At 43.7% G+C, this 23,734-nt stretch overlaps 1 protein-coding gene across 2 annotated transcripts in view; it reads right to left on the bottom strand.

Annotated features, from left to right (window-relative positions):
- MYSM1 (Myb like, SWIRM and MPN domains 1) overlaps window positions 1-23,734 on the bottom strand; it is a 400,819-nt gene that overhangs the window by 55,919 nt on the left and 321,166 nt on the right. For both annotated transcript variants that reach the window (XM_086952977.1, XM_086952986.1), the window contains exon 18: window positions 4,116-4,221. In XM_086952977.1, coding sequence (XP_086809103.1) covers window positions 4,116-4,221 — 106 coding nt within the window. The remainder of the gene's footprint in view (window positions 1-4,115; window positions 4,222-23,734) is intronic.

Genomic DNA, 23,734 nt, shown 5'->3' with positions numbered 1-23,734 from the left:
CTTGGCTATCAGGCACAGCTGTCTGTCAGCAGCACTCGGCGGCGGGCGCCATTATCTTACTGCAGGGCGCGCGACCCGGATCACTGACCAGCAGGCGGAGAACACTCGTCCTTAACAAAGTTACGTTAGCGCCGTGATAGTGGACGGAGACACGGGCAGCGGGAGGGGGGGGCGGGAACGGAGACACGGACAGCGTGAGGGGGGAGCGGGAACAGAGACACGGACAGCGGGAGGGGGGACGGACAGCGGGAGGGGGGCAGGATACAACCACGCGGGAACGGGACGTGGTTAGCAATGACGAAAAACATTTGTGTAAAAAAAAAAAAAAAGTAAACGCCCACCTCCTAATGACAAACAAAAAGGGGCGGGGCTTAAAAAAAAGCAAGAAACGCCCACGAATCTGCTCCAGCCCCGAGTGACACACATCTCTTCCAATGGCTAGCCTCCATTTACGAAGCTAGCCAATGGAAGAGAGAGGAGGGTTAAAGCCCCACTGTTGAAGTCATTAAATCTTCGGCTCCGCCCCCACTGCTTTACAGTGCGACCGTAGCCTCGACCTAAAAAAAAGGTCTCTCGGTTCGTCTGCAGCTAAGGTTCCGTGCCCTTTCTTTGTTTTGCTGTTTCTGGATTGAGCCAATCATTTTAAAGGAAGATATTTTGGCTAAATTGTTTAGCCAGCATTGTATCATCTGACATATCCAGCGTACTCTTTTAAGCCCCTGCACCGAACTGACACCACAATGCACACAGTAATGCACCATACTCGTATAGATGTCTAAGTGATGTGACTTCAACAGCATATCAGTATCCTTTCACAAGAACAATTACCTTCATTTAGTAAGGAAATACAGATAACTTTATGTATGTCGAGTAAGGAGGAGAGGAGTTATGGGTTTTACTGGTATGCAACAATGTTAAACGTGGATTATAATATTTTTATGAAAGTTTATGCAGAATGTTTTACAGCTTTCAAATATTTCAACTAGACTGACAGCGCAGGTCAGGAAGCAGAAGGCAGAAATGGTGTTAATGACACCGCTTTGGAGATTACAAGCTTGGTTTCTAGTTCTTTTGGAACTTTCTATGGATTTTCCAATCCCACTTCCATGGATACGGAACTTGCTGAGGGACGCTCACTGCAACTCACAACAACTAGTACAGGAATGGGAGGCTCAATCTGATGGCATGGAAAATTGCAGTAGATGTTGGGAAATCCAAGGCTTATCACGACACGCTTCCAAACTCATCAGAGAGCATGGGCAGATTCTACAGTTAAACATTACAGGTTATCTTGGTGCTGAGGAGTCAGTCTGTACTGCTGGTGTCTGGAATGGAGGTTTGATTCCATGTGGCACACATTGTGTGTATACTGATTTTCTTCTCAGAACAGGGGGAAGCAGGTTTGCCTTATCAGGCAATTACAGCCATCAGATCAGCTATTTCAGCAGGTCATTTTAACTTCAATATGATTCCGGCAGTGTAGCAACCATTTGTATGTAGATTGTTAAGAGTCATTCAGCAGAAAGGCCTTCTGAACCAATGTATTCCCAACTGTGGGATGTCAACATAGTGCATAGGTTATTGGACAAGACAACCATTTTTTATCCAGGAAACAATCAACGGGTAAGTTGGAGTATTTGTTATGGTCCATCTTTTGTAAAGGAGTATTTGTAGTCTAGATACTCCAGAGGGAGTATCTTTCATGGTTTCCAGAAACACAAAATCCCAACAAGGGCAGTACACAAGCTTTTTTAACAGCACCCACAATTGTGCGCGGTGAGGAACGCAGAACTGACAAGGCTATTACGGAGGAATTAAGACCTCTGGGTATGGCACAAGTACTCATCGCTATAAACCAACCATTCAAATCATCTCATCCCCTACCACTGCACCATGCGCAAGGTGGCTCATGGAGGAAACAGGCATTGACTAGTCCATATTTGGCGCATATTCCTCCAGGGGGGCTATGACTTCTAAAGACTTCCCTCTAGGTAGCTGTTTGGAGGACATCCTTAATGCAGCTGATGGGTCCTCAGATTCTACTTTTAAGTAGTTTTACTTCAAACGAGTGACGAGTGGTTTCACTAGTGGTAAGCTTTAAACTTGCATAATTCAAAGTCTACAGTCCTGACATAAGTAGTAAAATTTCCCAGATATTATGAAGGAACGTTTGAACTCTATTAAGGACACAGAGGCAAGTATAACCCCTCTCAGGTAAGTACATAGGTACAGACCTCCCACCCAGAGGATTTGACGAGGATCACGACTTATGGGTATATGTATGATCAATACTTCATCTTCAAATAGTTCAGTATGTGTGATCTGGAATTAATATCTTGCTTAGAAAAGGGAGGCATATCAAGAACGTTAAAACATTTTTTTTTTTTACACTTCTTATTTCTCATAGGGTCGTAACAAAAGCAGGAATTTTAAAGTTAGATTATGCAGTGGTCGCACAAAGAAAGTGAAAGTGTTTTTCCTTTGTGGATTGCTTTGTAGGAAATGGAGCAACATTATTGGCTGTTGGTTGTCACAAGTTTTAAGATTCAGAGGACATGTAGTCGTTTTTTGTATGAAGTATATGTAGTTATATTGAGCTGCTGAGCAATAAAATTAAAAAGAGAAATTTATATCCTCGCCATGTCCTTAATAGAATTGAAACTTTCCGTCACAATAGCTAGGAAATTTCACATTATGTAACATACCTTAGAGTATAACTGAGGACTCCACTGAGAGGCAGCAGAGGTGCGACCACAGATAAGGGAATTCTAAACTCGCCATAGTATATGCTCCCAGGAGCCCAGACAGAAGAGGCTGAGGAGCAGTCCCATAGGAATGGCTTTTTTGGGGTGGTGGGGGATGGAAACCTGCCATGGTATATGGATTGGGGGATCCACCAAAGAGTGGATTGGTGCTGGGGTCAAGGGAAAGGTTGGGTATTAACTAATTCTGTGAAGGGATCTAGTTAGAAAAAGAAAATGGATAGGGAGTGGTCATGAAGAATACATCTATAGTCGGAATATGGGACACAAAGGCTGGGTTTCTGGCCATAGGCCCTAACAGACCTAAAAAAAGATGCTAACATAAGCATACAACATTAGCCTCTATCCCAGGAGTCTTTAACCTCTTCAGTAATAAGAGCTACTTATGTTCAATGAAAATCATCACAAGCTACAATTATTAATGTCTTAATAGTGACCACATCAGACAAGATGAAGTTAGTGGCAACGACATGGAAGTTTACCAGCAGTGATCATCTTGGTGCACGCTTACCAGCAGTAATGTAAAAAAGGTTTTATCAATTTGAATGCCTCTACGTGGGAAATACATAACACCCTTACCTGCAATGCCCCTACCACCAACTAAATCATACTGGTAATAAGTCGCTCCACATGCTGCATGATTTAATAATCGAATATCCGCTTAAATATTTCGGAAAATCAACCATTCTCTCCAAAAATCAGGTCAGGAGTCATGAATATACACATATCTTTGACTCAAATACACACTTTCCAATCTTGGTAAAACTATAATAATTCAACCAAGCAAAAGCTTCTAATTTAGTTGGCCAGGCTTCACAGAGGAGAGCTACATAAAAGTAGCTGGAGAGCTGCCAGTAGCTCGCAAGCTACTTGTTGAAGAAACCAGCTCTATCCCCTTTACCGAATGGCAGTGCTGTCATCCTGAGAGTACAGGTTAAGAGGAGGAAGATAATCTGGAAAGGAGGGGCAATCTGCAGGTCACGTTACCCGCATCAGTTCACTCGCAAGTGCAAGGGCACTCCAAAGTACAACTACAAAGGACTGCAGGTAAATTCCTCATATGTACAAGAAAGCGAACTCAAAGAGGTAGAGGCAGAAGCAAAGAGGCAAGGGGTAAGGGCTAAAAGTGAAGGAAGGGGGGTGGGGGGGGGGGGGAGTGTACGTGCCCTGTTAGGCAGTACTGGGTCTCACATAACAAAGTAAGAATAAACATAAAATACATATATTAAGCAGGCAAACTGTGCATAATGACGAAACAGTCAACACTGCCTCAAAACAACTGAAACATGCATAAAAACGTAAAACCATCAGTACTCAACAAGTAGTGTCTGTTTGCTTGTTTTTAAACCATACCTGTGTGATGATCTGTACTTGTCTATTATCCATTTGGTCCTTTTAACCACAATCTCGTATTTAGGTTCTTCTAACATCTGCTGCATTTCAAACTTGTATGGCAAACCTGAAAAAATAAAAGTTCTTAGCATATTATTATGATACAAATGGAAAACTTATTTTTAATAAGTGGCTATATGATGCACATCGTTTAAAGGTTCATTTAAAAAGACCTGGGTAGGGTATGTATCATGTAAGAACTAAAACCAAATATATGGAAGTCCTTCAAGCAGGATATTCTTGTCATTCAAGCACATAGTACATAAAAAAGTACTAAATAAATGGGATAAAATGCCCCGTCTTTGTACATTGTACTGAAGGGATTTTGAGTCCATAGTAAGAAATTAAGCCGAAAATAGAGTTATCTTAAAGATTAGGGAACTTCAAGATGAAACACATGGACAGAGGCATTTTAGGGCCTGATTTAGAACTTGGCAAGTGGGTCACTCCGTCACAATGGTGACGGATATCCTGACCGCTGAAAAATAAATCCACTACATCCTATGGGATTTATATTTCAGCGGACGGGATATCAGCAACATGTTCACTGATTTCTAAATCAGGGCCTTAGTCTTTATAGTACACAATCACACTATCATCCCCGTTTTAAAGAAGCTTTTTGGTTGCAGATGTCTCGATTAAATGTGGCATTTGCACCAGTATGCAACCTGAGATTTGTCACATTCAGCATCTGCTGTGTGATTTAAATCTATTTGTTTACATTGTTATTCTCCAGTCATTGAACTCCAGCACAGCAATTAACATTTTTTAGAAAATAAAAATAACGGAGAAGAAAAGGTCCCAGTCTTTAATTGTTCAGGCGGCATATAATGTATGCTCAGAAAGGTGCTTTTCACACTGTCAGCTGGCTCAGGGAGCAGGTATTTCTGAAGGTACACTCAACTGAAATACATTATTAGGTCGCAGCCTACCAAACAGCACAGCTGCCTGGTTTTCTAAAGACATCTTGGGGACATTCAGAAATTTGACCTAGGAATGCATGGTTTTCTAAAGACATCTTGGGACATTCAGAAAGTTGACCTAGGAATGCATTTTCCCCTCTGCTTACCATTGGCTTTGTGGTTTGGAACTCATATTTTCTGGCTTTCTATTTGCTGGCTTTATTTGCTTTAGGGAGTCCACCTCGAGTTAGTTCCTTCCATTGCCCAAATCTTGACCACTTGTATTCTTCCACAAACTCTCTTTCTTTAAACAGTCCTTTAAATATTCTTCTGATCTTGTTACATTTGCTGTGCATTCAGAGACCGAAGTCAAAAGTCAGGCTGTGCCTTCCAAGGAGCTTGGTGTTCATTTTTCTTTGTCCGACTTCAAAGCGAGAGAATTTATGTCACAATCATGCTGGCTACTGGGGTCTACTTGAGGAAGGCTGTATGATGTTATTTTTTTTTCACTCTAATCTGAAACAATCTACTGTATCCCACTGCAGTCAAAGCCACTCTATTCCACTCTGCGCCACTTCACACACCACTGCACTCTACGAGACTGCACTCTATGCCAATGCACTCAAAAACAATATGCTCCACGCCACTCCACTCTATGCCAATCTACTTTGCACCACTGCGCTGTATGCCACTATACTCTACGTCAGTTTACTCTGCACCACTGTGCAGAAATGCACTCTACACCACTGCACTCTAATCTGCGCCACTGTAAGCATGCACCACTCCACTCTATGCCAATGCACTCTACTCCACTACTCTTTAACACTCCACTCTAACTTGTACTCTGAAACAATCTACTGTATGCCCCTGTACTTTACGCAACTCTACTCCTCTATGCGCCACTCTATTCTATCCATGGCAATCAACGCTGCCCCACTCTACGCCAGTACTCTATGCCACTGCACTCTGCCCTGCACCACTTCACTCTAATCTACTCTGAAAACTATCTACTCTGCGCCACTGCTCTCTATGCCACTCTACTTGGAGTCACTCCAGTCTATGCCACTGCAATCTACACTGCGCAACTCTTCACCACTCCTCTCTAAACCCATGCACTCTGCCACGATTCACTCTGCACCACTTTACTCAAAACCAATGCAGCCTAGGCCACTGTGCCCACACCAGCTACTTTGCACCACTGCCACTATACTCTACAACATTCTACACCACGCCACTGCACTCTACGCCACTGCATGCTATACCACTCTACACCATTGAGCTCTATGTCACTGCACTCTATGCCACACTATTCTACTCTGCACCACTATAATCTACGTTACTGCGCTCTGCCCCCCTCTACTGCGCACCATTCTAAGACACTGCTATTTACGACACTGCACTTTGACACTCTGCTTTAGTCTACTCTATTCTATGACATACTACTCCACTCTACGACAATTGACTAAGCTCTACAACACTCTACTCTACGCAGCGCCTTCTACTCCACTCTGCTCTACACCACTCCATGACACTGTACATCACTTCACTCAACTATGACACTGTACTCCACTCCACTCTACACCACTTAACTCTACAACACTCTACTCCCATCACGACACTGTATGCTACTCCTTAACAATCCACTCAACTCTACTGTATGCCACTCCATCACACTCTACTCTACTCTACTCTACTCTACTCTACTCTACTCTACTCTACTCTACTCTACTCTACTCTACCAGTCGCGGCCGGCATGACTCTCAGGTGGGGGGTTGTATTGTAAGCAAAGGAGCCAAAATGTGTGAGACACATTAGAGGGCCTTCGTGAAATACTTAAAGATGCTCAATCTTGCATTTTATTTGTCCACATTATCATACCTAGCTGGCAGTTCCCCAACATGACATATAAAACACCTTCAGAAAGTCCTAGCCTTTAAGCCAAAAAGAGTTTGCATGCTGGGCTTTTTGTGTGTGTGCATACAATGCTAAAAGCGAAACTGCAAGTCCTCAAATGCAACGCACGTCTAGCCGAAAGTGCTTCATACGACAGGAGGCTATGCGGCATCAATGAACACATTGAAAATTGTAATTGTTTAAGTTTTGTTCAGTTCAGTTATCCTTTACAAAATAACGCTTACAGATGATCTGCAACCTCGTATTAGCAGACCTGTCATCCTAAAAATGATCATTTATCAGAATTGAGTGAGGTTTTGGGATTATTCTAAGGGCCCCTTCAACACATGCTCTCAGATAGAACATGATATGAGATTACAGCTTATTAAAGGGTGGCTCACTCCCACTCAGTTTTCTTTCAGTAGAGTGACTTCAGAACTCTTGTTCAAGCTCTTGAACTCTCACATCTGGATGGCGGCAATGCCCTGCTGCATGGCCTCCCTGACTCTACAATGCCCACATTAAAGGCATCCTAAACACCACAGCATATTTCACCCACTGCCTGAAGAAATATGACCGTATTACCCCTCTTTTTGTCAGACCACACCATCTTCAAAACCAGCCGCATCACGACCAGCACCGCCTCCCACTCTCGTTATATCTGGCTGACAAGTTCACCATCTCTGGTGGCTCTAATCCCATCTACAGGCAAGACACTATCAGGCCAGAGACAAAGAGGTGCAAAAAAACACAATAAGACAATGTATGGGATCTGGAACAACTATCCTGTATTCATCAGGATTGTTCCAACCCAGCTCCAATTCAGGAAACTGCTTAAGACACAGCTCTTCAAAGAACCATACTTCACAATGCAGTAAAAATCTACTTCTGCTCCCAGAAACCAGCTAACTCTTCATTCACTTTTTGCAATATATTCGCCTTAGTCATTATACAGAGCTCCGCTGTCTTTTGGCTAGGTCAGTGCTATACAATACTACACACACATACTAAATCACAGCACTGTTTCTAAGCATGAGGTGTATGTATATTCCAGAGGCAGACTAAGGACCTGATTCAAAATTGTAAACTTAAACTTTTGGTCTAAGTTTAGGCCAAAAGTCTAACATTACTACTTTTTGGATACTCACAAATGTAAGTTACGAGTAGTATCTTTATAGCCGCACTCACGGCCGAATCTCCACACTCGGGAAGGAGATCTGCCACGAGTGTGGAGATTCCGCCACAAGTGTGGAGATTCTGCCCTGAGTGGGGAAACTGCCCCCTCAATGTGGACGTACAGCTACTCGTAACCTACCTTTGTGCATACCAAAATTCGTAAAGTTAAACTTTTGGTCTAAGTTTACCTTTGTGAATCGAGCTCTAAGTGTTCCCCTTGACCAGAGCTTTGTACAACCCTTGGATTCCTCTTCACCCCCCACCTCACTCAAAGTTTGGCCTACCACATAGTTTTGTAGACCACTCGTATGGAGGAACAAGGTTGAAAGTATCATTTTGGCTACGGTCTTTAGCACAGTAAGGTGACGGACAGTATCCTAATAACACAGTTTACACCAAAAAATCAATACAAATTAATTTAATACACAATTCTTTAAAATCTTTCTGATATATTTAGCATCAGTTTCTGAGTACACACGACAGCATCTTGACATAAATTACAAGATACGCAATACACTAGACAACCATTAACTTAAGAAATGGTACTAAATAAATGAACTTTTATTGATTTTTTGAGTAAACTGAGTCCCTCATATCATGTTGTTGTCTCATTAGGTTTGCAAGTTTTCACAGACACATAATTGCCTAGGGGTTCTTTCTTCAATTGTGCTATTTCTCTGCCCTATGAATTACATTAGCGTCTCGGCTCCCGGCCCGCGCGCTGCTCCGGCCTGGAGCCCAGCGTCCTTAGGAGGCCCCCCGCGACGCACACGCTTCCTAATTGTAGCGGAAGGTGTGGGGCATCTGCAGGGCTACCCCGATCGCTGCTGGTGCCTGTGGAGCGGCGATTGCTGAATGCTCCCGATCCCCGCCGAGGACCCAACATGGCGGCCGCCCGTTACCAGCTCGGGCTATAGAACAACAAGGAAGAGGAGCGGAGACCGGGGGCGAGTCGGACAGGCAGGCGCTATTCACCCGAGCCGATGTATAGCTCCTACCGCGTCCCCCGCTGCCACCTCGTTGCTGGTGTCTGTGGAGCGGCGCTGGCTAACTGCTATCGATCCCTGCCGGGGACCCAACATGGCGGACGCCCGCTACCAGCCCGGGCTAAAGAACAACAAGGAAGAGGAGCGGAGACCGGGGGCGAGTCGGACAGGCGCTGATCACCTGAGCGGTATGTAGGGCTCCCACTGCGTCCCCCGCTGCCACCCGCTGTCACCCGCCGAGACTCTGAGGGCACTCCAGGGGCACACCAGTAAAGGGCCGGTGATTGACGGCGGCGCCCCTGCTGATGACGGCGCCGCCTTGAAACCTTCCCACCGACCTGATCCGGGGGCCACACACCCCTCTCTCCGCCACAAACGGGCCTGGGCCCGAGGGCAGAGATGTGCCCCCCCCCTTCCCCCTTGCTGACCACGCTGTTTAGCGCCAACGGTGCCTGACTTCAAGATGGCGCCCTTGGGGACACGCTTTCTATGACCGGCAGACGCAGGCTACGGGAACACGAACGCAGAGGATAGTGCCCTGGTGGACTCTGGAGGACTTTTTCGTTGGACTAGTCCCTCCCTCCATACCCTGCATCCTACCCACCCTTCCTCTATACTGTGAATGCTGCTGTTTTTTCTTGGACAGTTTTCGCTGGACTCTAGCCCTTCCCTCCAGACCTTTGCATCCCACCCACCCCTCCTCTATGCTGGTACTCGTGTAGTGTTTGCAGCGGTCCTTTGTACTCTCTACCACCCCTATATTACCCTTAGAGTGTTTCCAGTCACATCCCTCATGTCAAGATAGAAGATAACTCTAACGACTAGTATCCTATTTGATTTTTAGATTGTATCCATGTGTATCCCCTCCCTGTGTTTGGAATTATAGCTTTAACGACTAATCGCCTGTGGAACTGTTGGAATATAGCCAGGTGTATCCCTTCCCCCGTGTGAAGAGATAACCCTATCCACTAGAGCAAAAAGAAATGTGTTCCTGAAATGTGTAACGTAACTGATTCTATGTAAAGTGCCTTGTAAAGGGGCAGCTGAAATTCCAGGAGCCTAGTCCCGACAGCTCGACGACTTCGGAGGGCTGGAAGAGGTCCCCCGCTACACGGCGGAGGAGGGCACTGGACATCGAATGCTGTCTTATGTAAAGCGCTCTGATAACCTAATCGGTTCAAGATCCTGAAATGTGCAACGTAACTGATTCTATGTAAACTGCTGTGATAACATGTAACGGAACTGGTGCTATGTAAAGCGCTCTGATAACCTAATCGGTTCAAGTTCGCGCTATAGAAAACTCTAAAAATAAATAAATAAATAAATAAATAGCAGGGGGTCCTTGTTGTTTGCTTCCGAGTATCCTAATAACATACAGAAGAGGGCATTGTATTCCTTGTAATATATGTTCACATTATATCCCTGCATCCAAAGAGCATACATCCTTAGTCTCTTGCCCTTCCTTATGAAAGAGTACGATTACAAATATGTAGGATAAAGGTATAAAATGTAGTGCAAATTAAACATACCAGTATAAAATTAGTAATTTGATGAAACATATCAAATGCAGTTTAATGTGATTCCGTTTTAAAAATAGCTATACTTCATAATGTGTGGTAGCAAGCAGAGAGGTTAATGTTTACGTGTAAGAAATGACCACTGTGCAAAACTAGACATGCTAGCATAAGTGGCTCATTTTGAGGTCTGGCTTGACAGTACAGCTGTTGCCAGATGTAATGTAATCAGCCTAAAAAAGAGCTTTTAAGAGTACTACGGAGAGGGGCTTTGGCTCTACCCATATGTTGGCAGCCAGAAGTACATATTTTGATTGTGCAGAAATTGTGTGCTCCCACAGAAAAAGTGCTTCCCCTCGATGTAGCTTTGAATATTTTGGTTATCCAGCTGCCTTAGCGTGAACCTTCAGGGACACACACACTGTAATGCTGTTGGAGTGTCTTAGATAATGTATGGGGTTTGTTTTTTTACGGCAGCAGCACAGACCGGAGGAGGGAAGTCAGGAGAAATGTACTGCAGACCCAGCACTTGCCCCTTGAATCATTAACTAGACTTAAAAGGGCAGTTTTGTGTTTGCGAGCAATAGGGGATGCCCGGAGTTACACTAATCTACATGGATTTTTAGGGCTGGTTTTACAGTGCGACTAAACCTTATTGCAACTATAGCTTATTTTATGTGATTAACAAAAAATAATTTTCTGAGTCCTACTGAGAGAGGGGGGCTCTCTCACACGTTGGTTAACCTGAGTACAGGATTTGATTGGGCCAAATTTCTGTGCTTTCCTAAAAAGACTGCTTGTAATTCACCTTTTTCCTTGTCATAAAGCTTATACTCCATGCAGCAGGTCTACAGGTAGGTATTTTGTTACATGAAATATCACTGATTAACATTGTATCAGTGATATTGCTGTAGGTTCCAACATCTGACGAGCCTTATGGGGAGAATATGAGTACTGGAATGATTCTTGTTGTAATCATCTCTTCTTAGCTGTGTGTCAGGCACTTGTAATAAATATAAACATTAATATTATGCATCCATATATAAAAACATATATTTCTATAGATACATAGAGAGCATTGGGTGAACTCTGTTCTGCCATTTACAATCTACTTCAATCGCTTCCATTCATTTGCTGGAGTAAAGTTTTAGTCCACATCAGCCGTTGACTCTCTTGCCCTATGAATGACAGCATTTTCAGATCACATGTGCACATCCACCTGAAAATGGCTGCCCTTCAATGTCAAGGCTGGTTGTCCAGTCCTTTTTCAGTTTTCTCCTTTTATGTTCCTGTTTCCTCTTTGCTTCTCCTCTTTTTATTTTAAAATTTCCCAAGAGAACACTACAGCTCCCCGGCAGGGCTAACGAGTCAATGCTTGCCGCTAATTACAGTGAGCCGCATCCCATGTTACCACTTCCTCTAAACTAGGAGACCATTATTGAATGTTGCTGTCCATACTTTAGCACCGTGTTCTTATTTCAAGATGACCAACATACTTGTTCTAAATGTGGTGGCCATGCTGGAACTTTAAAACAAAGACAGACTATTTACTAAATATCTGCAAGATAGACACCAGCTGCTAAGTTGAGTTCTGCTTTTGCAAGCTTAGGCCAGCTGTGTTTAGAAAGCAGCATGGTTTCTCTTTTCTACATCTATTCTTTTAATTTATCTGATATGTTGTTGAGTTAATGTGCGTTTTACTGTTGTTTTGTCAGAGGGTGCATACAAGAATGTGTCGGTGGATGGATGAATGGATGCATGAGTGCTAATATGAGTGCAAGAGTACATGTCTGATGACTTATTCAATACCTAAACTCATCAAAGACACAAAAAGTTATTCAATTCATACACCAGACCTATTGGCAATGCCAATTGTTGATGCTAGTAACTGTTCCCCTAAAGAAAAAGTTTAGAGTAACTTAAAAGCTTATTCGTTTTCACAGTTTAAACAGCAGATATAATTCTGCGCCCTGACCTAGTTGCTACTATCCTCCAATAACCTATTACAAGTGACTAGTGAAGTCACAACTACACGTAAAAAGAAACAGAAACTGGTTTTAATTTGGGGATTGCAGGCTTCAATGTATTAATTTAAATAATGAGCTAGATAGTCACCAGTCTGAATGCATTTTACATTGAGGACGTAGCAGGTAGCTTGATTCAGGTAGATGGTTATATATGCAACCACATACCTTGTTGCCATAATTATGAAAAACAAATCAGGCAGTATATGCAAGAGAGCAGTCAATCCAACAAACGTATAAAAACAGTCAGCAAAAAGGTTACTCATTACATTTCCTCTTTCTATTTTGCTTCCATTGAAACAGAAGTCTGTAGTCTTGGGCAGATTTTTCATTTCCCTTAATGTGGGTTTAGTACATCAGGGTAATATTGTTTAGAAAGTCATGCCGCAGCAAAATTGAAAAGCGTGATAAATTAAACTAAACATTTAAGGGAAGTGGAACGTGAATAATGGATGTGGCCTGCATAGGCTGTCTAACAGGGATGATGAAAGGTATGCCCTAGCGCTGATGCAGTAAAATACCCTCCAGTTTCACTCGCTTCCGGCCAGATCCCAGATATGGCAACGCTGCTATGCAATGTTGCATGAAGGACAGGCCAGTTTGCAGTGGCATTTCACTCACTACCAGTGTAAAAAAGTTACATCTGCACTGATAGACCTATGCAAAAAAAAAATGCTATTTTGTACAATTCGTTGGCGTGTATGACGGTTTAAGCCTGATGCAAAATTGCCAAGCACTGGTGCAATTTACACGATCAGGCCAAATAGGTACAAAGCAAAGCCCGGTAATAACATAGTTCTGTTCATGGTATTCTCATATGAAAACAGACCCAGTAGTGGGAAATTTAAGCATTGGGTTAAACCAAAAGAACAAGTTACTTACGTTCAGTAACTCATATTCAGGTACAGACTATCTAACCGTAGATTCCTCACCCTATAATATTCAACAGGCCTCAGACTGGAACCGGAAACTCTTGAACAGTACCTCTGTGGGCCGGTAGGTGGCATCGGTCAGCTCCACATAGGCGTCATCTATTTTGTCAGGGACGCTGCAATGCCCATATAACCAGTGCTTAATTTGAGCAGGGGCTTTCAGGTGCTCAGCACTGGCACATAATACTCAGCAGCGGTGCTTATAGCACCAATTAAGGACCCACTCATTTGGAAGGCAGGCAATTTTCCCCATAATCACAGGGTTTTGAGCCATGCCAAGACTCTAACCCGGTTTCCCAGCTCCGAAATCGGCAGCTCTAGCTATTAGGCCCAGTGTTCTCCAGAATGAGAAGTGCAGGGGCTGTTGTCAGGAGGCAGTTTGCACCAGCACATTTCTCCTGTTAGCGCTGCCTCCTGAGGAGAGCCCTGGCACTTTTTATTTTACAAATTAAACACTGCATATAACAACGCGCTCAACGGGTTCTATCGTGACGATTTCCTTGCCACAGAGAAGAGACACCATGAAACCAATGTAGCATCTAATGAGACCTTTTCAGGTAAAGAGCTCGTTTGTAGAACGGGCGGATACGAGGTTCAGTACGGAATCTGTGGTTTGAAAAGTGTTTCTACCAGAAAAAGCGTTACGGAAGGTAAGTAACATTTTATTCTGTTAGAGACTTCTAACAGCTGATTCCTCGCCTTAGAATAGATAACCAAGCAAAACCTCCATGGAGGTTGGTGTCGAACTGGTTTATAACCGAATGTGCAAAACGCTTGTTTTGACGGATCAGACTGTCCAAGCAGTAGGGCTGGGTGGAGTCAGTGGAGACCATGTGGCAGCTTCACAGATATCCATGGCAGGTACCCCGCACGCTAACAGCAGTGACGACCTTGACCCTGGTGTAATGGGCCCTTAAACCTTCAGTTGATTGCTTCTTTGCCAATGAGTAGCACATTTTAATGCAGAGGACAATCCATCATCAGATGGTTTGCTTCTGCACAGTCTAGCTATTTTTTCGCCACAGTGAACTCAAAGAAGAGCTGGTGGTCTTATGTGGCAATCATTGGAGACGGAGAGAGCTCTTTATGGGTCCAGACAATGGAGTCTTTCCTCCTTTTTAGAGGAATGAGTTGGAGTAAAAAAGGTAGCCAACATGAAATGGGGTTACCATCTTTCGAAGGATAGAGGCATGCGTCTGAAGGACCATTTTGTCTGAGAGGGGGCAAGTGGTGTACTAAGGGTGAAGTGACAGAGCCTGAAATTTCGATGACCCTCCTGGCCGATGTCATGGCCACCAGCAAAATGGTCTTGCTTATCAAGAGCAGCTGTGCAGAGCCTCAAAGGGCTTACACATGAGGTATTTAAGGTCAAGACTGGAGGTCCCATTGGGACATCATAAAAGGGGTAGAAGGGAACAAATGCTGTTAACCTTTAAAAAATCGAGTCACAACTGGTGACTGGGACAGAAAAGGGTTGGTCCGGAAGTTGTAGGATAAACGAAATAGCTGACAGGGTATGCTTAACAGTGCCCAGGGCAAGGCCTTGCCAGGCTAACGATAAAACAAACAGCAATACTTCTGACAGAGTAGCAGAAAGTGGATCCACATAGTGTAAGGAACAGCGAGCCACAAACTTATCTCTGTGGCATGCATAAACAGTCTTGGAGGTGGGTCGCCTGGCTGCCAAGATGAAATCATAGACCTCAGGAGAAAGTTCAAAAACCCTCAAATGTTGCCGCTCAATCTTCAGGCACGAAGTTGGAGAGTGCACCCCACTCTGTTGCTGCAGCAGAAGTTCCTCTCGAAAGGGCAGCCTGACCAAAGGACAAATGCTTATGCTCAGAAGTTCAGAATAAGATACTCTACGTGCCTAATACGGTGCCACTAGGACAATTTGGACCCAGTCTGTCCTTATCTTCTTGAGAACTCGGTATCAGTGGAACAGTGAACAGGAGTCCCAAGTTCTACTCGAGTTGGAACGTGTCTCTGAGCAAAAGACGCTTTGGAAACTCCAGGGTGCAAGAGTGACAAGGTTGCACGTTCTTGGCAGTGGTAAACAAATCAAGCCAAGGTTCTCTCCATTCTTGAAAGAGACCTTGTGCCACCTCCTGATGTAATTGCCATATGTGAGCTGCAAGGCATCGACAAATGAGTTTGTCCACCCTGGCTTTCAAGGATAGTGCCAAGTGCTGTACTACAACAAAGATGTCCTGGCATTCCAGCGCAGAGCCTCCTGGCACAGGGTCCACAACCACACCTCGCCCTGATTGTTGCCATACCACATGGTGGTGTTGTCAGTAAGCACATGAACCAGCCTTCCTTTGATGGATGGGAGGAATGCTTTCAATGCCAAGAAGATAGCCCTCAGCTCCTGAAGACTGATGTAGAGCTGAGCTTCTTCCAGAGACCAGAGTCCGCTGGTCTCCACCTCTCCTAAGTGGCCAACCCAACACAAAAGAAATGCATTGGTCACCACTGTCAACTCTGGGTTGGGAGAGGAGAGAGATCTGCCCTTAACCTAATTGCGGTCAGTTAGCCACCACTGAAGTTCTTTTGAAATTTCCTTCCAAATCTGGAACATGTGGAAAGATTGCTCTGATGCTGTGGCCTCTGGCACTTCGGATCCCACTGCAGAGCCCACATATGCCATCGAGCGTGCTTCACCAGCAGGATGCAGGAGGCCATCAGACCCAGCAGCCTCAGAGTCATTCTCATCGAAATCAGGACGGAGGTTCAGACATGGGGATCATAGTCCAAATGTCCTGGACTCTCCACTTCAGAGGGTAGGCGTGAAACTGTAGTGTATCCAGAATGGCTCCAATTAAAGGGAGCATCTGAGGAGGGGTCAGGTGTGACTTTGGCATGTTGATAGTGAACCTCAGAAAAAAGTTTGGCGTAGTCTGGAGGTGTGTGAGCAGTTCCTGGAGGAAGATTGCTTACATTAACCACTCGTCGAGTCAGGGGAAGGCTGGAACTGCCAGCCTCCGAAGATGTGCTGCAACCACACACATCACCATTGTGAACATGTCAGGGGCACAGGAAAGGCCAAGTGAAGCATAGTGAACTGTAAATGATCCTGGTCTACTGTTAACTGAGGTAGCGCCTGTGGGCCTACAGCATGGGAAAGTGGAAATACGCATCCTGCAAGTCCAACACTACCATCCAGTCGCCAGAATTGAGGGCAGACAGAACGTGAGCTAACATGAGCATCTTGTAACTTTCCTCAGAAAGGTGTTGAGAGGGCGCAGATCTAGTACAGATGGCGGCCTCCATGCTTTTTGGCACAAAGAAGTAGCAGGAATAACAACCACACCCTATGTCTAGTGCTGGCACCTTCTAGATTGCTCCTTTGGCCAAGAGATCCTGCACTTACTGACGGAGCAAGGAGAGACGGACCTCTGTCAACCATTCTGGGGATGGTGGCAAGGGTGGAGGAGTTTCCACGAATGGAAGAGCATAACCTTTGGAGCACCCACTTGTCGGAGGTAAGAGAGGAAAGTATGCCATATTCTTGGGTGGTGACCTTGCCACTGACGTCACCTAGCTCCTCATACCAGTTGTCTTGGTCAGAGTCCTTCTCAAAGGTACCATACCACTTTTCCTCATCTAGGGATAAAGGGTATGTGTGGGCACAGCAAGTCCGAGGGTTCAAAGAGCCTGGACAGCACCGGTGTTGATGTCCAGTGGTGTTGGGCGGCACAACTTGGAGTGGGAGACTGGTATCGGGTCATCCTCCAGCCGCGCCAGAGTTATCTGGGTCGGCGCCAGAGGGAGCGGGCCATGGAGGGTACAGGAACCCATGGTGGTGTCGAGCCAGATCTGGGGGCAGATCCAAAGGGCCTGGGTGGCATCAGGCGAACCCGGCAATGGTAACCCAGCCAGGATGCTTGTGGCTCTGTGGGCCCTAAAAATGCACCAGAGGGAATCAGTGATGCGAAAATAGTGTGCATGGCGTCATAGAATTTCTTTAACTGGGTGGATATTGCTCCGGCTCTGGGGAAGTCAGGGTACTGCAAAGCAGGTCCCGACACCAGCTCCACAGGTGGAGTGCGGGAGCGGGGCCTCGAAGCACGACGTTTGGTCGGAGAAGCTGAAGAATGCTTCTACTTCTTTTTCTTGTGCTTCTTTGGCTTACCCAACTTGGAGATGGAAGTCTTGTAGTGGGAAGCAGATCATCTGTGGGAACGGCCCAGAGATAGGTTTTGGAAATGGGACAGATTATGGGGTGAGGCCTTCTTCTGCCGCGCCGACAGTAGCTTCATTGCCCGCTCACAAATTGCCCTGGGGTACATCAACTTGCATTCGATGCAGGCCTTGAGGTCGTGTCCTGATGCCAGGCATCAGAAACAGACCAAGTGGGGATCAGACAGAGACATCTGCCTGTGAAAATCCCCACAAGGCTTTTAAACAATGTGGGTTTAGTAGTGGGCATGTCCTTAGCATATTGCAAGCACTTGCTCAGAAAAAAGTCCAAAAGGTTGGTCATGTTCAAAAGATCTTTATTCGGCATACACTGCCATAAAAGAATAAAACCTGAAACCAATCCTGAGCAAAATAACACTCAAATAGAGCACATATAAATTCAAGAATTCATCTTTGGTGAACTCTTTGCTTTATTCTAAGTCTTGATCAGAATACATCCGTATTTCAATCTTCATTACAACAGAAGTAGTCATAAAACATGCCAACACGTGTTTCGTCTATAAGGCTTTAAACCATAGACTTCATCAGGGCACTTATAACTATTATTATTTGTGGCTATTATAGGCATAATTCCCGCAAGATATCAAACTGTATTGTCACAGAAAACCTTGTATCCTTATTCTTCCATTCAAGTGTCGGGGAGTACTCCTCGTGTATATGGTGGCGTCCAGCGAGGTTTTCTGTGACAATACAATTTGATGTCTTGCGGGAATCCACGAACACTTTTCCTGAAACGTGCAAACATCGGAATCGCTCACACAGAACTTCTAATATTCTGCAAGTTACGTCTAACTATTTATTGAAATATTCCCCTGGTGAAGGGCTGAGTCCCGAAATGCATTGGGAGCATTTATCCTACATCAGGATCTGAAGCTATTTGTATTCATGCATCTTAATGAGAATTCTAAAAGAGGTCAACCAATGAAATTGTGATAAATCATAAAGCTTAATACCAATGTGGCGCAACATGGTTTAAAAATATATGTGGAGAACACAAACATGGTTTGAAGCTTTTCCATTTTTATTTTGCGTTGAAAAAAGAGGGGTTTCCACCCCAAAGGAGTGCTGCATGGGGACACTGTTTTAGTTAAAACAGCGCTTCTTTAATTTTGATATGAGTGAAATCCCGTCGGACAGAGGGAGATACCCACCAGCACCCAACCGTGAATACTTAGTTTACTTTAGAAATACCTTTTGATTACCCAGAACAAGAGACCCTGCCGCACAGACTCAAGTACCTAGTTTAGGAATTCCTATCAGACAGCAAATATTCAGACATTGTATATGCCACTTACATGATATTTTTTCTTGTTTTAAGCACATCTGCTTGTATTCACCTGTGTGATTCAGGTGTTCATTCTCAATCAAGACTAATCAGGGTTATTGTCATCAATTTTACTGTACTTAGACAACCAAAAATTCCATAAAAGAAACATGTTTTCGAAAACTAAAGGTATGAAGTACACTGTATTACTTTGATCTTGCTTTTGTAAATATAAAGAATATGCATTTAACTGAAAAAAAGTCTACAACTAATCCATGTTCCCTTGCAACTTTAATATCCATCAATCAATGGTATGAGGGTTACTTTATGTTACACCTCCATGGCAAAAACCCCACCACCCTTAATAGGCCATGTCTCACATTACATACATATTTAAATATAGTAGAAAAAATTAATCCTTCCATCATTCCGAAACTGATGAAATGAGTGACAATTAATTGAACATTGGTATAGTAAGATGGAGGCAGAAGGACAGGAGGTCTTACACTGAGGTCTTCAAAGAAAATCTCTAGTCATTGTCTCCAATGCCCCTTCACCCCGCCCATTGTACAGAAGAAGATCCACTGACTTCTCTGCTTGCTTTGGCAGGGGATCTGGTGAAGTCAACAGGTTTCTGGGAGTTGCTGGTTTTCAGTGCGCCAGCTTATCCCTGGTGCACAAACCCCTGCCACATGGATACCTCAGAGAATCTAGTTTGTACTAGAAGTGAAAATAGTACCACAAAAGATTTGGCTTCAAATTTCTCTTGATGTGCCACAGGGCATGTTAGGACTAATGAAGTACAAAGGCTTACAGAACTCCCCAAAAAGATGATTTCAGTTGGTATTGCGCAGTCTTTCTCACTGATTTGACGTCCACCTTGCCACAGGAAGAACAACATCAAAATAGGAATAAAGCTTATAAATGCCCCTTTGAATGACCAGTGAGGATTCTGCCCTCTGCTGACTTAGGATATTAAATTTTCAATTCTAGTCTTTATTACGACCATTCAGATCATAAAAGACACATAAAAATAGACAATACCACAATAAAAAGTCTTAGATTTAGACATGATCACTAAAATAATAAAACATAGTGCATCAGAATAAATAACAGCTCATAAGTATAATAACATGGTAAAATACAGTCAATTAACAAAACACGTACATCATTATAAGAGTCAAATCTTCATAAGATATTATACTAACATCAGGAATCGTTTAACTTTATGCTTTTCATTCATACATCATACTCACGGATATTTAGTCTGATCTCTTCAAGATACTGTCAATGACCAGTGTTGTGCAGTATTACGATTCTATCTTCATATTGTTATTTTATCTACTTCAAACTTGTTTACCGTTAAGAGTATGATATTATATGGGTATGCAATCACACGGAGTAAGTGCTCTTAAGGTAAGAGTTTTAAAACGTGGGCTGGAGTCTCAGAGCTAGGGAATCAACACAACCAGACCAGCTTCAACTCTTTTATTTAATTTTTTATTTTTATTTTTTGTTTTCCTCATATACCAATATGGGCATTCTGGGTAGAAAATCCCAACCTCTCTCCTCTACTCGAGATGTTCCGGCTCCGTTGTTTGCGGCCCGAGGAGAGTGAGAAAGGGAGAGCCCCTCCAGTAGCTACTGTTTTCTTATCCACTCCATTCCCCTCTATCTGGATGACCATGTGGTAGTTTGGAGGCAAAGAACCAACAGTGCCCAGGTGAAATCATTGGAATACCCTCATCTGTTCCGTCATGCCACAAGGGCCGCCCAGATCTTACATAGCTTGTACTATCACAGGCCATGTCAGACTCGCTTGTGTAGATGATATATTTCAGGCACTCTGAAAAAGTGGGGGCATTTTCATCCTTCCAGACCCTGCATATTTCTCGCCTTGCCAGTATGATGACATAAAAAATTAATTTGGACGCCATGTCATTGAGATGGTAGTCTATGGCTAACCCAAACAGAATCAACCCCGGGGTAACCACTAGTTGTGTACCTAGTACATCAGCCAGAAAATCTTGTATTTTAGACCAGTAATTTTTTAACATTGGGCATTCTACAAACATGTGGAAATCATCCGCGGCCAACAGTTTACATCTTGGGCAATAATGTTCTAGACTCGTGATTTTAACAAATTTTTTTGGTGATATATGTGATATATACACTGTGCATTATAAAAAGATAATTTCTTTTAAGGGGGGCTGGCTTGACCACCGCATTTAGCATAGTGAAAGAGTCCACCCAAGGGTCCTTCAGGTTATTAGGGCTTAGACCCATAACGCTGCCCCACAATCTTTGAAGTTCGGGTTCTGTCACTCCCTCTGCCTCAATCAAGGCCCAGTACCAGAAGGATAGCTCTTTTTTCCATCCGCCCTTTCTGCTTACTAGATCAAACTTTGGATTGGATGCGTTAGAATGCCATGACATAGTTGCCCACCAACCTGACAGCTGATAGTACTTGAACCTAGTAAGAGTCCCGCCTGTCAGTTCAGATAGAGATTCCCAATCCAAAAAGCAATGAATCCTTTTGCAAGTCACGCCAGAGTGTTATTCCTGCTAATTTAAGAGGGCATGATAGCTGATCATTGAGACAATCTGGCGTCCCTGGAGAATCCCATATTGGGGCCTGAGGCGCATAGTAGGGAACTCCCAGCCTTTTCCTAATAAATATCCAATTTTTCAGGGCCGCACCCAGGATCTTTAACCTCATCTTCTTATAGAACCTTGGATCGCCATACTTAGACAGAAAGTATTCATGCCCTTGTGGGATACCATGGAGTAGTGCCTGGATCAGTAGACCTAAGGAGGATGCATCAGCCTTATCTGCCAAAATTCTAAAGTTCTTGAAATGAAAAGAGTGACAATAGATAAGTAGGTCCGGCAAAGCTAACCCTCCAGTTTTTAGATTTCTCCTCAATTTTTTCCAAGAAATTCTTGGTGTCTTCGTGTTCCAGATAAAAGAACCAATTTTTCCCTGTACTTTGGCTATGTCAAAGGGACTAAACATTAGTGGTATTGAGTTGAAAAGAAAAGTGATTTTGGGTAGAATGATCATTTTAATTAGATTTACTCTTCCAAAGATGTTCAGCCGGAGGCCTGACCAGCGTTGCAGAAGGCCGCAGACATCCTTATAGACTCTATTTAGATTTATTTTCAATATCTCTGAGATATCCTGAGCAAGATGTATTCCAAGGTATCTCATACTCTACTTTACACTCGGGGCCACCACCTCCTGGTTCCTTTGCATAATCTCAGTTTTTTCTTTATTTATTTTGTAGCCCGAAATTTCCCCAAAGGACTCCGCCTGATCGAATAACCTGGGAATGGCCACTTCCGGGTTAGAGGTAAACATTAAGAGATCATCTGCGTATAGAGCAAATTTTAAAGCCAGATCTGCGATGTTAAAAGATTTAATTAAAGGGTCTGATCTTAGCTGACAGACAAAGTGTTCAATGTACAAGATGAACAAAAGCGGGGAGAGGGGGCACCCCTGCCTACTTCCACGCGATATACGGACCCAGTCTGTAAGGAGTCCGTTTATAAGAATTTTTGCCCTAGGGCTGGAATAGAGTGATCTAATTGATGTTATAAAATTCTCCGGAAATCCAAAGCCAGATAATGCCGACCATAAGTATGGCCAATTTACTTGATCGAAGGCCTTAGCGGCATCGATAGCTACAATAGTCAAGGGAAGTTTTTTATCAGTAGCGAAATCTATGGCAGCAAAAGCTTGGTAAGTTAGTTCGTTCAGCTGTCTGCCCGGAATAAAGCCTCTCTGATCTTTATGAACTATAGATTTAATAACTTTAGCCAATCTCGTTGCCAAAACCCCTGCAAAGGTCTTGTAGTCGGTGTTTAGCAACGAGTTTGTTAGGGGGTCCTTATTAGGTTTTAAGATCATAGTGACCTTGGCTTCTGACCAGGTTTGTGGAATAGTCTCACCTGACATATGTATCTTATTAAACAAAGTCGTAAGGGCAGGGACGACTTTATCGGAGACTATTTTATAGATCTCTACCGGAGCCCATCTGGGCCAGCTGCCTTTCCCTTGGCCATTTTTTTAATCTGATTATGGACTTCACCCTCTTTGATGTTTGAACTCAGAAATGCTCTATCTGCCTCTGTTAACTGTGGTAGTTCGAGCTGATTTAGCCAGTCTTCTGCTCTTTGAGCTGGAGGGTCATTCTCTTCTGTATTGAGATTTTGCATGAACAGTTTAGTCTCCTCAGAGATCACAACATTGTCATGAGAGATGACCCCAGTGCTGCGCACGATCAGACCCTTGATCTGGTTTCTGACCCCGTCATACCTTGCCTTCCAGGCAGGAAATCGTCCACATTTTTCCCCCGTAGGAGAAATTTTGCAATTTACTTGTATCCCACCTATCTTTAATTATTTTATCAAGATTGGCCTGATATTCGGCCCATAGGGAATCTAGCTCACTCTGTATAACAGATAGATTAGTCTGCTGGTCTAACAAGGCCCTCTGTAGCTGCAGTTCTTTTTGTTTTATTTTAAAGCGAGTATCTTCTTCCGCTTTTTTTCTGGATCTATTTCTCCTAATCATTAGAGTAATTATGAATCCTCTCATACAGGTCTTAAAGGCCTCCCATACAGTTCGATCAGCTGCGGTACCGCAATTTATCATAAAGTACTCTGCTACCTGTATTTCCAGAT

This window comes from Lissotriton vulgaris, chromosome 1_1 (genome assembly GCF_964263255.1).
Source record: "Lissotriton vulgaris chromosome 1_1, aLisVul1.2, whole genome shotgun sequence".
Taxonomy (NCBI): Eukaryota; Metazoa; Chordata; class Amphibia; order Caudata; family Salamandridae; genus Lissotriton; species Lissotriton vulgaris.
This window is presented reverse-complemented; position numbering and strand designations above follow the sequence as displayed.